Source organism: Hydractinia symbiolongicarpus, chromosome 5 (genome assembly GCF_029227915.1).
Source record: "Hydractinia symbiolongicarpus strain clone_291-10 chromosome 5, HSymV2.1, whole genome shotgun sequence".
Classification (NCBI taxonomy): Eukaryota; Metazoa; Cnidaria; class Hydrozoa; order Anthoathecata; family Hydractiniidae; genus Hydractinia; species Hydractinia symbiolongicarpus.
The window spans coordinates 10,730,319-10,743,867 of record NC_079879.1 but is presented as its reverse complement, the minus strand read 5'-3'; the positions used below and the strand labels follow the sequence as shown (position 1 = coordinate 10,743,867).

The window sequence follows — 13,549 nt, the reverse complement described above, 5'->3', positions numbered from 1 at the left end:
TAGGTGGTTCCTTAGCTAAAATGGAAAGAAGCACAGTCAGCAAACTCGACGTGTCTACACGCTACGTCCAAAGTCGACAGTGAGAAAGACCTTCCGAGAGAACAGAGTGCGTTTGGCTGCGCTTGCACGTAGTCCGATTAAAAAACTCACCTGCTGCACAGCCTCCCTCTTTGATTTTGTCCACGAACTCATTGCCTACCAGTTGATCGAAGGAGGCAGCGCTAAACACGTTGTCTGTTTTTCCGGCAATGTGCGCCAACTCCGTGGAGTTAACTCCACTGCCAATGCCGACTACAAGGATGGTAATTCCCTGTTTCCTGAGTTCGTCAGCGATATCTCCCGGCTCTTCAGCGTCAGCGTCTGGAGTCTGTGAACCATCTGTCAAGAGGATCAGGATTTTGGGAACGCCTGGCCTGCCACCATTGCTTATGCTGAACAGGTCCTTTTGTGCGACACGAAGGGCCTTGTCGATCCTTGTTGTTCTGCCCATTAACGGGATGCGATCAACGGCTTCATTGAACCGGGCTAAATCTGTGTAATCGCTCAGCTTGATGCTATGCTCGGTGTAGTAACTGAATGTCACCACGCCAGCCCTGGATCCGTTTTCGCTTATTCCAAACGTGGTCGCCATACTCTTTAAGAAGTTCTTCTCCTTCCCATACTCGTTTCTAAGGCTACCAGAAGAGTCGAGTATGAAACCGACGTCCACGACAGCTTCACAGCTCGGTTTAGGTGGTTCCTTAGCTAAAATGGAAAGAAGAAAAATGAGCAAAATCGACGTGTCCACAGGCTGCGTTTAAAATCACCGAAGCGAATATTTTTTGGACAAGGATTGTCGTTGTCTCACTTAACATTTGAAGGAATATATGAAAGGAGTAATAGAACTTGTCTGGCTGCTGTTGCACATAAATTGTGGAGAACACAGATCCGTGTAATGTTTTTAGCCTGAGCGGAACAGGCCGTAGTAAGTGTACTCGCCTTGGAGAACTGCCCGTTTCAGACAACCTGTTAATGGAAATGTGTTTGTAATGTTATTCTATGAGAATATAAGCAGTGGATAAATTTTGTTGATTTTTTTTGGAAAGAAAGTATACAAACGTAGAAATTGCTAAGAGTATACATGTGTAAAGGGAAAAGCTATAACAATCCTAATATTTCTAAGTGGCATTAGAGTTGTAGTTACGCATTCTACTAGGCTCCTAGGCTTTGGTTGCTAAAGTAGATCCAGTAAGGGCGAGTTTCGACAAATGTGAAAGTCAAATCAATTTTATTTACGGCAATTTTATGTTAACTTTCTCTTACCTTTCCGGCAACTTCCACTTGCCACCTTGGTTATAAAATTCGACGTGGTTATTTCATCAAAAGAGGCAGCTTGAAAGGTACTCTGCGAAGATCCAACAATGTGTTCCAATTCAGTTTGGTTAATACCTTTTCCAATTCCAATAGCTAAGAGGTTTATTCCAGTATTTCGGATTTTTTTAGCAAGGACAGCTGGATCTGTTGCATCGGATGAAGGGGACTGGGAACCATCAGTTAAAAGAATTAATATCTTTGGTACACCTACACGAGCTCCATTTTTTTCATTAAACATGCTATCCTTTGCCATTTCTAATGCCTTATCAATTCTTGTTGTATATCCCATTAAGGGTATGTTGTCTACTGCTTGAAAGAAGTCAGTCTCACCATCATAATCAGAAAATTTAATAGAAAGGGATGCATGGTAGCTAAATGTTACAACAGACATTCTTGCTTGATTTTGACCAATAACAAAAGTTCCAGCTATCCTCTTTAAAAGTTCTTTCTCTTTGTCATACGAATTGCGAAGACTACCCGATGAATCAAGTATAAAGCCAACATCAACTTCACTAAAACATCTAAACTCTAAAACATTTGAAAATAATAATACAATTTTCAGAAAAATTAGATGGGTGAAAAATATGTGAATCTATCTTTTCTTAAAGACATAATACCGAGGAACAACATATATATAGCGGGTATTTATCGGCCATGAAAATTTTTTTAACATCCAGGTTGCACCTGACTGCCACGAAACAAAGATTAAACTGCTTTTTATTTCCAATATAATTTTTCAGTTTGAAAGAAAAAAATGTCATTATTTAATTGCAATTGCACACCTTCTTAAAAAATAGCTCAAAATCATAATACCTTAAAGGTACAAATTTCGCAGGTATTTAATTTTGCGGATAGGCAAAATAATATAATTCGCGGGTATTCAATTTCGCGGATCGAGATTCTCGACAATTTCCGCGGGTATTTAATTTCGCGGGTATTTAATTTCATCACATTTGAAACGATGTGACAACCTTAAAGTTTTTAAAAGCATGATTAAAATGTGGGACGGATCTAAATGTAACTGTGATGAATGTAAGGTCCCTTTATAGAACTTTGCTGTTATTATTGTTTATATATATAAAAAAAATGATTTTATTTAATTGTAAACATAAAAAAAATTTAGTCGATTTAGATTAGTTTTCTTAATTACTTTTTTTTTGGAAACTATTGTAAATATGTGAATAATCGACTTTAAATAAATTGAAAAGAAAAAAGAAAAGAAAGAAAGCGGGTAAATTAGGTTTTTTTAAGTTATATTTTGTTTCACTTTATCATCAAAACATGCAAAAGCATTTCTGCAGAAATCAAAATCGTCTTCTTTATCTCCCCATTTAAATTTCTACACAAAAATCCTAGAGAAACATTTAAAAAAATAACAATAAAAATTTCGCGGGTATTTAATTTCGCGGATGAAGTTTTTAAATAATTTTTGTGGGTTAATAATTTTGCCGAATAAGGCCAAATCCGTGAAATCCGCAAAATTTTCTCTCTGCGAAAACTTGCACCCTTACGATAAAGGGAAAAAAATTTAAACCAAATTGTTGCCAAAAATGAAACTGTGGTCATATAACATAATAAAGATGTGAAAGATTAATTTCCACTTCACAACTAATTCTAGGAATCTTTTTTTTTTTGGAAAATCCTTATTAATTCTTGAGATATCATAAATTTTAGCTATATGCAAAGCACGATGCCTTCTATATAAAACCTCATCTTAATGTTTTGTCGGCACAACTAGCAAAACGTGTAAGTAAAAAATCTTAAGATTCAATCAAGATTTTCCTAAAAAAAAAGATTTCTTTTCAACTTTCCAAGCTGTTTCATTAGTGGGATAGCTTTTCAATTCACACAATAACATAAGGACTACACAAACTTTATATGATTATTGTTTTTCCACAAGCGGATTTCTTTTATTAAAGAGATAAATTTGCATTACCTGATGCTTTTAAAATCCTTTTCACAACATTTTCCGACTGTTCTCTATCCGTCAATTTGTTAAAATCTTCAATTAATATTGAGTTACTTGGGTTTCTTGGCAATTGGAAAAGCAAAATTGGGTTTATTGAAGATCCAGTGCCAATTGATATTAAAGACGTGCCTATAAAAAATTGATTATCTCAGTTGAACAAAACACGAGGAAAGACTCACCAACATATATATAACTTCTTTATTTAGGAAATATATCATACAAATTATGACACAGCAATACCCCAAAAAAGACCAGAAATCTTGCCTCTAATACTGACCATCGGCAATAAGATGTTGACGTTAAATAGTATTTTATACAACTGGCAATCTTCTAAGCAAATTTTTTTGGAATCATGTTTTGAGTTGATCTTCCTCAAAGAAAACATCATAATGTTGATTATCAAATGGTAATATATCCCTTCATACCCAGGCATTAACATTTTGAGGAATTACATTTCGTTTTCAAAAATATCTAACTCCTAATATACATAACATGCCAAAAAGTTGCTGATACTTTGGGATTTGTGACAAAAGGGGATAAATTAGTTTGTTAATATATAGTCTTGACGTGTAATCAAAACAGCATTAACTTTTCACAGAATTATTACACACTACCTAAATTATAACATTTCTTTTAAAAAAATTAGTTCCCACCAAATGGGAACGTTTCATAGTGACAACAACATCTCAAATTTTAAAAAAAATTTAAAAATTCGATTGTAAAAATTTACCCTATCAATTTGTTTGGTTCACAAAGTTTCTCTCACAAAGTTTAGGCAAACTTTCCGACTCATGCTTTTTATGAATGTAATTTAGAAAAATGAAACTACCTAACTGTTGTAACTTCCTGACGTAATCCATTTCTTTGCCAGTTTCATTGTTAAATGATGCCGTCAAAATGATTAATACTTTTGGCACGCCAGATCGGGCACCAGCTTGAGAATCAGACATCATTTCATAAGCTTTTTTCAACGCCGGTTCCAGTTCTGCGTGTGAATCGACTTTAAGAGGCATATTCCTAATTTTAGCAGTGTATTTCGGAACATTATATTCATCTGACAATGTAAAAACTGTGTTAGCAGACTGCCCTGCTGATATTAATCCAAGTCTTGTTTGTTGTTTTGACAAAGTAAACCTGGATATAATATTTATTATGAACTGTTTGATGATATCATAGTTTTGAGCCACGTTTGTGGAAGAGTCAATAATAAAAACGACATCAGAGGTGGTGTTGTGTTTTGTATCATCTTGTCCTGAAACAAAATAGACAAATAATATAATGTATTTTCAATATTCTGTAAAGGTATACTGGTGATATGTATGTACACGTCAGGTGCAATACATTAAACCACAGTGCAAGCTAAGACTTTACACTATATGTCAAAAAATTAATGGGTTTTACAGTACATGAATAACACACCGAACCATTTTTGTATCACTTCTTCTCTAAATGGTCAAGATTTTTCTGCTTTACCGCCCATGGCTCACTACCGTACATATAGCACTTCTAATGCAAGTCTTATACAACCTATCTTGCACCTTAATCAACAATACTAAGCTAGTCAACAAAGGAAGTAACTCTCTAAAACTCCAAACTGTAAACCTATCCTGCAAGTAATACTTTTTAACACCCCTTTTCCATACCCAACATATCTATAATGATCCAAAATCTTTGTTTTGTATAATCTCACCGGTTACATTGAACCATTGAAAAATTGAACATACATTGAAAATAATACTTGGGATTTGATCTTATATATACCTTAAAAAAGATAAAAAATATACAGATAGAATTGAATCTTTTCTTTCGGAGATTTTGTGCACTCAGATTCTTTCAGAATCCAGAAGAACATTAGTTCTTATAATCACACCAATGCATATGGCCACATTATATGTCCCATAGAAAAACCAATTTTTAAATGTACAATGAAAAAACAAAATGAAACAAAAACAAATGAAATAAAGCGTGTTTATTTTCTTTTTTGTCAATCAGTTTGTTGTAAACTTCATTCAAAAGAGGGTAATATTATTTTTTTTAACTGAAATGTAGATTTTTTTCAATTTTTTTAATTCTTGTTTTTAATGTAAATAACAGAAAATATATATTTTTTAACGAGGCAGACATTTTTGATGATTTCTTAACTCACTGTATGCAGTGCCACGTGTTTAGCTGTGTTCTCTCTTTGATTAAACAGTTTGCTTAGTTAAACTTTCTTTATTGAAGACTTTAATTTTTTATTGATATTATTTTAGATCAGATCCAAGACGTTATATGGTAAAATATATATATTCCAACGCTACAATATTGATATTGAAGACGTTATATGGTAAAATATATATATATATATATAATTTGCTGATCTTTACAAAAGTTTACAAAAGTTTTTTGTACATACGCACACATTCTTGTAGATAAAAAAAGACATGGTAGGGTAAAATAGTTAGGGATTATATATTGACTTACTAATATTTCTTTCATATCTAACTGATTTACTTGTGTCTAAAAGTATTTTTCACTTGTCAGAGTATGCAACAATGAAGTATAGTACTAGTCATGTTGAAGCTTTTTGAAGAAAATCAAAACACGAAAAACATTTTTGTTGTTGGTCATAACATATTTCAAAGAAGTTTAAACAAAGGATAAAAATTACTGCTACTTTGATAGTACTTAAAATATTTATGTACAATATGATTATCATGAGTCAAAGATTAAATTTTTGATTTAACTTGACTTGATAATTTAACACTGTTACGAAAAGCTTCGTGCATTTTGTATTTTGAAAATAAATTGTTTTTTTTTTAAATACATATAAATTTTTGATATTTCCTGCTAATTACATCCAAATCCTCCTTATTTTCACCTTATGCAGCCATGAAAATTCTGCAAAAATGTTGCTAGATGTATAGTTGTAATATATAGTTACTTGTTTGTTATTATAAGAGTTATCGTAGTAGATTTATGAATTAACAATTCTATAATTTGTTGGTCTCATTAAAATTTATTTTGTGGCAGCCACAAAATAATTTTTTGTTCACCTCTTCCAGGGTATCGAACCCTGAAGAAAGCTTTTTTATATTTTATGTTTTAAAAACTTAAAAAAGAACGGCGATAAAAAAATGGTAATTGATCTAAGGTATTCCCAGGCCACATCTAGATGGTGGTTTATTTCGTTACAGAGTGCCAAATCTTTTGCGAACCGGCTTTACCTTTCTAATTCGAACCCTGTCTCTTTTAAGAAATCTTATCTTCACAGTCAGATGTGGTAGCCTAGGTCAATATTAATACACCTTTCTGGGATTAGTGCAGTACTATTTAATTTTTCTTCAAGTGGTGCAAGTTGAACTTTATTTTAACACCTTATGTAGCCTTCGCTGCCGAGAACTGAAGTTCAAAGTCTAACTTGCTCTGCTTGTGGGAAAACTAAATGTGGCTTTGCAAATTCTAAAATAATGTTTAATCATTAAGTATAGACAATTTCCAATTTTATATATGCTTAACTAAACAGTTCTTCTTCAACAACTTGAGCAATAAACAAAAAATGATTACAGAGGTTTTGCATCTATTTTATTGTTTGAGGGGTTTATTATTGAGTATTGCTAATAACTAGTAGTAAAAGAAATCCTAGAAAAAGAAAGCCTAGTTAACTAAACTTTCTTCGAGGTAATCAAAAGTTAGTTTCTCTCATACCGTAATTATGCTGATTTCCCGATTGTATGAAAAATTATCTGGGTCTCCTGGCTATAAAAGAATATACATGTCCGCTACAACGCTTTCGGTTTCGATATTTCCACGGACTTAACGGACTCACTCCCCTCAGGGAAGTTTTTATTACTAGCCGTAGAAGAGCCTTGGGTCAGAGTTGTGGTGCCGGGGGCCAGTATACCCGTTTTTAAAACCTGCTTGTCTCATGGAGATGCTTTTGAATTAATTTACAACTTAAAAAATTGCTGGACAAGAGATCTTTAAAGACTCGTGCTTAAGTTTTCAACTCGTTGGTTGCGTCTGACGGATTTCGCTCTTTCTCCATAGCTTTCGTTTGGGTTTTCCGAATGAAATTAAACATATTATAGTCATAAAAGAATAAAATGGTTGTATTAAAATGTTGCTTATATCATCATTCTTTCTGTGAAATCATCGGATGTTTGAAATAAACAAAATACCTCTGTATGTTTAAAATCTAAATACTTAGTTCTAGAAAGAATTTTAAAGTTGTTAAAAGCCAATGTTATTTAACATATCTTCCGGTTTTTACATATTTTGCATTAAATTACATTTAGTCGCCAAAGAATTCTATTTTTTTCAATTTTCGGGTTATGTTTGAAAAAATTGGGAAATCGGGTTAACCACATGTCAATTTTTTTTGAATGTTGAAGAAGGAGGATTTTAATAATTGCTTGTTAAAGATTTTTTTAACCATCAAAAAGACTTTATCTAACGATTTAGAACAGTTGTTTCAAATAATTGCCAAAATCTAAGGCTCTGGGATGCATGGAAGCTAAGAATATCAAACTTAGAATTTTTTTTTTAAAAGTTATTCCCTCCCCTGGGTCAAATTGGTTACCCACCATTACCCTCGTTTTCGGGATTGCGGTTACCACAGAAAAACGAAGAATCCTAGCAGCGATTTTAAAGTTGCTGCAGGTCCAGTGATTAATTATGAAACAGAATACAAGCAAAGTATTCCTACCGTTATTACTCTGCTGAAGTTCCACATCAACAACAAAGAGAACGACAAGAAAAAACCACCAAACGGCTAATCTGTTTGCCACAGTCATTTCTCCTTGGTTTTGGTCCTTCTTTCCCACAAATATTAAAACAATCTACCAGTTAAATGAGCAGAGCAGCATTCTCTACTGTTACAATTTTACTTAATTTTTTTCTAATGAGTCTAAAATAGATGGATAATTGCGTTAAAAATGACTTACTAAATAAATTTGTGTATCTGCCTCGACATAAAGCCATAGAAAAATTACATGCGAAAAAAAAAACACTTTACAAAACATATGCACGACTAAGGAATATTTGTCAACGTAATTTCCTTTAGTGACTTCTTAATACTTTAGTACAAATCATTGCTTTTACTTCGCTCGTTATTTGCACTGTAATAAGAATAGATATCCTAATGTGTGATCATTGAAGATATCATTTGTTAGTATAAAGTATCCAACTTTTTCCATGGTGTCTTGTTGTTTTATGTACGTATTGAAATTACATGCAGCTATACTCAGTGATCGTGGTTCCGTTCGTAGTCACCAGTGGTACCATTCGTCACTGTTTTAATGACTGGTTCATTTTATCACTTTCTGCACATGTAATTCTGATCATTCTAGAAATTGGCAATGTATCTGTAACATGAATATAGAATGTTAAAAGTGATGTAACCATTACAGTGTCACATATATAAATTTTAACAGTTCAATACATTCTATTTTCCTTCTCCTCCTTTGCATTAATATTTTTCCTTCCGTCGAAGACATATTTCATTTTTGTTCTTGTGACAGAAAAGTATAATAGAAATTGAACAATACTTCTGTCTGGTCTTTAAATCTTATATGGGAAAATCTAAAAATATGTAAGCTCTATAAAATCTACTAAAATTTAATATTGAAAACACAAAAGCCATTATTAATGACAAACGCGGGTTACCAAATCAGAAAGGCTTCGAAATCAAATATTATAATAAATCTTTCTTTTTTCCTAACTTTCTTTCGGTCCATTTTAATTTTCATTAAGCTGCGCTTCCAATCAATTTTCCAAAAAACTGTTCTAAAATGACACTAATTAAAGAAAATATTACATTCTCATACATTTCAAAATCTTTATACATAGGAAAACAAGCTCATAAATCAGAGTCAACTATAAATTAACTGTTGATAAACATTATTACCTTTTTTCATTTAAAGATGAGAAAATGTTACAAAGTGTTACAGAAATTAAATCCTTCTTGTGATGTTTTCTTCCCGCAATGATAATTTTATGTAAAAAACCTCCGTGAAACGACTTCACCTGTTTGCTTAAGTTTACGTTGATTGATTGTATTTGTTTTAACAATGTTGTCTTTGCTGACGCAGATGACGTAAGAATAATAAAAAAAGCGCCAATTGTTAGCACGTAGAATAGTCACTGGTTCGCTGGTCCTCAGATTTTCGGCCGCCATCACCCCCGTTTCCAGAACTTTTTGTTTTTCATCGGCACTGCGCCTCAGATTTTCGCCGACATAATGTCTATTTTGTGCATTCTTGCCCACTTGTTAACATCAATTAATGTAATTTGCTTGGAGGTATTTAAACTATAGGAAAATGTCACAGTAATTTAAATTACCTTTTTGAAAAACAGACAAAATACTCATGTTGAAAGTTTTTAAGAAGATTTGTGGTCCATTCAGTATTCTGGTAATATAAGTTATGCATTTTTATCTAGACAAAAAAATTTTTGGTTCAAGTTACCTGGGCTATAATTTTACTTTGGCACAGCTTCATAATCTTCCAGCTTTACCAGTTTTTTGTCAGACAATGGATTCCAATGTTGTTGCTTAGGCGTGGCGTAAGTTGTCATAGTGAATCAATGTAACACTTTGTCTCCATTTTGGGATGAACTTTTGTGAGATAGCATAAGAAAGTGAAAGTTATAAGAGGTAAATATTAAATAGAGTCAGTGTTAAAATGTTGTAATAACACTAAGGCGCATCACGTGTTTAAACATCGTCGTGAAACATTCTTAACACATAAAGAACAGTGATTTGCATTGTTAATTTTAACACTTGATTTAAAGCTTCTTGGCAATGTGAAAGGTACTTGGACGGCTTTTACTGTTGCTATAAGTTGATGAGGTGAGCCGGCGTCAAGTTATCCTGGAACTAAACAAAGTAAATCCTGTTGCATTGTTGTATCGTTGTATTGTTGTATTGTGTGAAAACTTTCGTTTTACAAGCAGCACAAAATTTTAAATAAGGCTCGACATTGATGAGGTTTTTTGTCTTTTGTAGGCTCAGCAATAAAGTTGGTAAAAAGTATCTTCCAATAACTAATATTCTCGATTGACCAAACTTTTTCACCGACTAACCACTTTTACCGACTTTAACTGATTAATTTTCTATGCTTTCGTGTTCCCTTTTTCTTAGTCCAGTCCTGGTTGTCTTAAAAAATTAAAATTGTTATAATAAATGTAAAATTTCTTTGCATGTATTTTTTTATTTCATAAACTAAAAGATGTTGTTAAAAATTGTCATTAAATTTGATGCAAGTGACTAATATATTTACCGATTAAAATTTCTTACCAACCTATTTAGTTTCCCGGTTTTAATCCCGCAAAGTAGATATACCATCTAGTCCAATCGAAGTAAAAACGCACTTTTAATCATGCTAAAACTTACATAGACTATCTATTGCTGATCCCGTAACTCTTTTTTTACCCTTTTGTTTTTAAAATTTCTTACTAAGTGAAGTCGTTTCGCTAGTGTATCGTCCTTTTAAAGGGTCTAAACCTTATGTAACACAGAGTTACACATGTCATCTTATCAGTATAAAAATTGTTTCTCTTACGTTTTACGCCCACATTAATGAGTAAATTCTGTTTAAAATGATTAGATTTAAAAATAAAAGTGACCATTTTGCCATAGCAGGTATCACACGTCAATTATTCCGTCGCTTTGATTTGAGATGTTGTTTTTACATCTCAGTAATTTCTGCTCTAACGTGCGAATTATTTAAATGCGTCAATATGGTAAACCTTCTTTAATATTATTTGTTTTTTTTTAATATTGGACAACGATATGAGATTAATATTACTAAGCTATAAATAGATAGTACTTGAGAAAAGAAGGATATAAGATAAAAAACAAATCAAGGCGAAATTACGTAGACTTCAGCAAATAGAGTTGTGTAAGTATTTAGATATTGAACTTAAAATTGACGATCCTATATCGGACAGGAGATTTCCTAAAAGTACAATCTTTTTCGGCCTAAAAGTATCAGACCTAGGCGAAATAAATTTGGGCCGCCAAATATTCTAAATTGCTTCAAAAGAAATTCGACATTAAATCGCTAAAATTAAAAGCAAGAGGGCTATGATCAACATAATAACAATAATGGACAATTTTTAAAATCGAAAAACATGTAAAAAAATACACAAGAATGGATACTTCCTTCTTGCTGCACTTCTTATGTCTTTGCAACTGTTCCATCTTCATAAGCGCTTCCTGCTGCTGTAGACTTTTCAATTCTTCTTTCTGATAATTACAGTTTAGACGGTTTTACAAGACTGACTGAAATAGAACAAAAAGTTTGTTTTATATAAATATCACGCAAATAAGAAAGGATTAAAGTATTTTTTATTCTAATCCCTCACCACCTTACCAACAGTTGCTATGTCAACACTTGGTCTTTGAATAATACGCTAATCCCTCTAAGAGTCTTAGGTTTGTATAACAATGAGGATGTTAGTCGCAATTTCACAAGGTATGATTGACTTTAAAAGTCAACGTTCCTCCCACGTTTTTTTTCTTTTATTGATAACAAAGTTAATCTACTGAAAAGAATTTCGTACAGCTAGAACTTCGCGGTAACAACATGCTTATATTTGGCGATCAAATACAACGTTAGAAAGTCATCAAACAAAATTTTGTCTTATTAAATGTTGATTTTATATTAAGTATTAAAACCGTTTCTTATGATAACTTTAGGATGTAGATATTCTCGACAGGAACTTTATTGTGGTTTTCATTAACTACATGTGAAAAATAGAGGTGTTGAATATGATGGTTTTATTTTGATGCCTATTTCTAAAATGTCCTTATTTCTTCCTTATAAGGACATTTCTGGGAAGGCTAAGCGGGTCTTGTCCTTTTCACTAATTTCCAGCTTTAAGTGTTCTAAAAACAATTCTTACATAGCCAGTTACAATGCTTCTCATGACCACGGATCAATAATGACGTAACATATGGTCACTTCATATCTCTATATTGTGCAAGAAAATATTCTTGTTTGTTTTTAACCAATAAACGTTTCCATTCGTACTCCTCCTGTGGGCATATTTTAAATGTTCTTATCGAGCAATGTAAAAAGGATCGACGGGGTTTTGCCCGTTAGGGTTAGACAGGCAGTGAGCATTATAAAAGGAGAATAAAATAATGACGCAGAAATTATATAATCAGAGGAAAATATAATGAAGAATCTAATAGGTTATACAAGTGATTGAGCTGGTAATGGATTAGATACTTCACCATAAAGTTATAAAAACATAACGATGATGGCTTGATGACAGTAATACTTCTTAACACTGTTGACCTTAATAACCTAGAAAAAATTCTTGTTGTTGTTATTTATTTCGTATTCTAAAATATTCGCAAATCGCAACTCACACTCAAGCAAGGACAACTTAAGAAGGAAGCAATATTACGTGATTTTAAAAATTCCACTCTCCTCGCTTTTCTGTAACGGGGGAAGGAAGTAAAAATTGTTATTTGAAATTTGAATTCTCTTACTTGAAGCTCTACAGTAATAAAAGTAGACAAAACTGTGAATAATAATCAGACATCAACAAAGTTATTTTTTTACTCATCTGGTTTCCGCTGTTTAAAAAATGTGCATTTTATGTGTGCTATCTCCGTTTTTGGCTTAATACGCTTCAGCTCTTCGTGCCGCTTCAGAATAATTTCAAAAAAATGTTTAGGCTAAAAACCAAAAAAAGGTGGACCCTAAGAATCAACAAAAAAAAATGATATTCTTAAAAAAAATTGTAATACCACTACAATATTGATGGTAGAACTTCAGAATTGTAGAGCTTTCCTAAACAACCACCACCATATTTTCTCAATACCACTTTCTTTCATAATTCTATTTTCTCATTCACCCGTCCTTGTTCACGTTAAAAATATTCAGATACTTAAGCTGATATTATATGTATTGCCTTTTAAGCGACTAGACTGATCTATTTTTGTTGTTCGATTTGATTGAATTATTTATTCACAAAACTTGCGGTTTCATTCGCGGTTTTGATTGGCAGAAACACCAGACGGCAAACGAATTCCTAACATTCAGTATTTGGCCATACGTCAAAACAACTACATCGGTTTGCTTTTGGGTAACAAAAGGCTTTTTAAAAATAGAATCCTTTTTGATTAAATTTATTACGTGTTACTTTTTTTTATTAAATGCATAGGCAGCTTTTATCCGAGACTTTGCATTAGTCGGCGTGATCTGAAGTAACAAGTCTAGATTATTGACTAAT

At 32.5% G+C, this 13,549-nt stretch overlaps 1 protein-coding gene and 1 long non-coding RNA gene across 3 annotated transcripts; both read right to left on the bottom strand.

Annotated features, from left to right (window-relative positions):
* Positions 1 to 42: 42 nt before the first annotated feature.
* On the bottom strand, positions 43 to 8,210 carry LOC130644730 (collagen alpha-5(VI) chain-like). Of its 2 annotated transcripts, none has more exons than XM_057450451.1 (5): positions 8,010 to 8,210; positions 4,152 to 4,574; positions 3,290 to 3,451; positions 1,303 to 1,881; positions 43 to 744 (listed from the first exon to the last, which is right to left on the bottom strand). In XM_057450451.1, exons 1-5 carry the CDS (start codon positions 8,095 to 8,097, stop codon positions 62 to 64), a joined length of 1,935 nt encoding a protein of 644 aa, XP_057306434.1. In that variant the 5' UTR covers positions 8,098 to 8,210; the 3' UTR covers positions 43 to 61. The 2 variants fall into 2 exon arrangements, with proteins under 2 accessions (XP_057306434.1, XP_057306435.1); XM_057450452.1 differs by lacking the exon at positions 8,010 to 8,210 and adding an exon at positions 7,010 to 7,963.
* Positions 8,211 to 12,509: 4,299 nt separating this feature from the next.
* LOC130644731 (uncharacterized) lies at positions 12,510 to 13,234 on the bottom strand. The gene is made up of 2 exons (XR_008982627.1): positions 13,065 to 13,234; positions 12,510 to 12,615 (listed from the first exon to the last, which is right to left on the bottom strand). It is a non-coding gene; the product is annotated as an uncharacterized LOC130644731 (long non-coding RNA).
* Between the last annotated feature and the right edge of the window lie 315 nt (positions 13,235 to 13,549).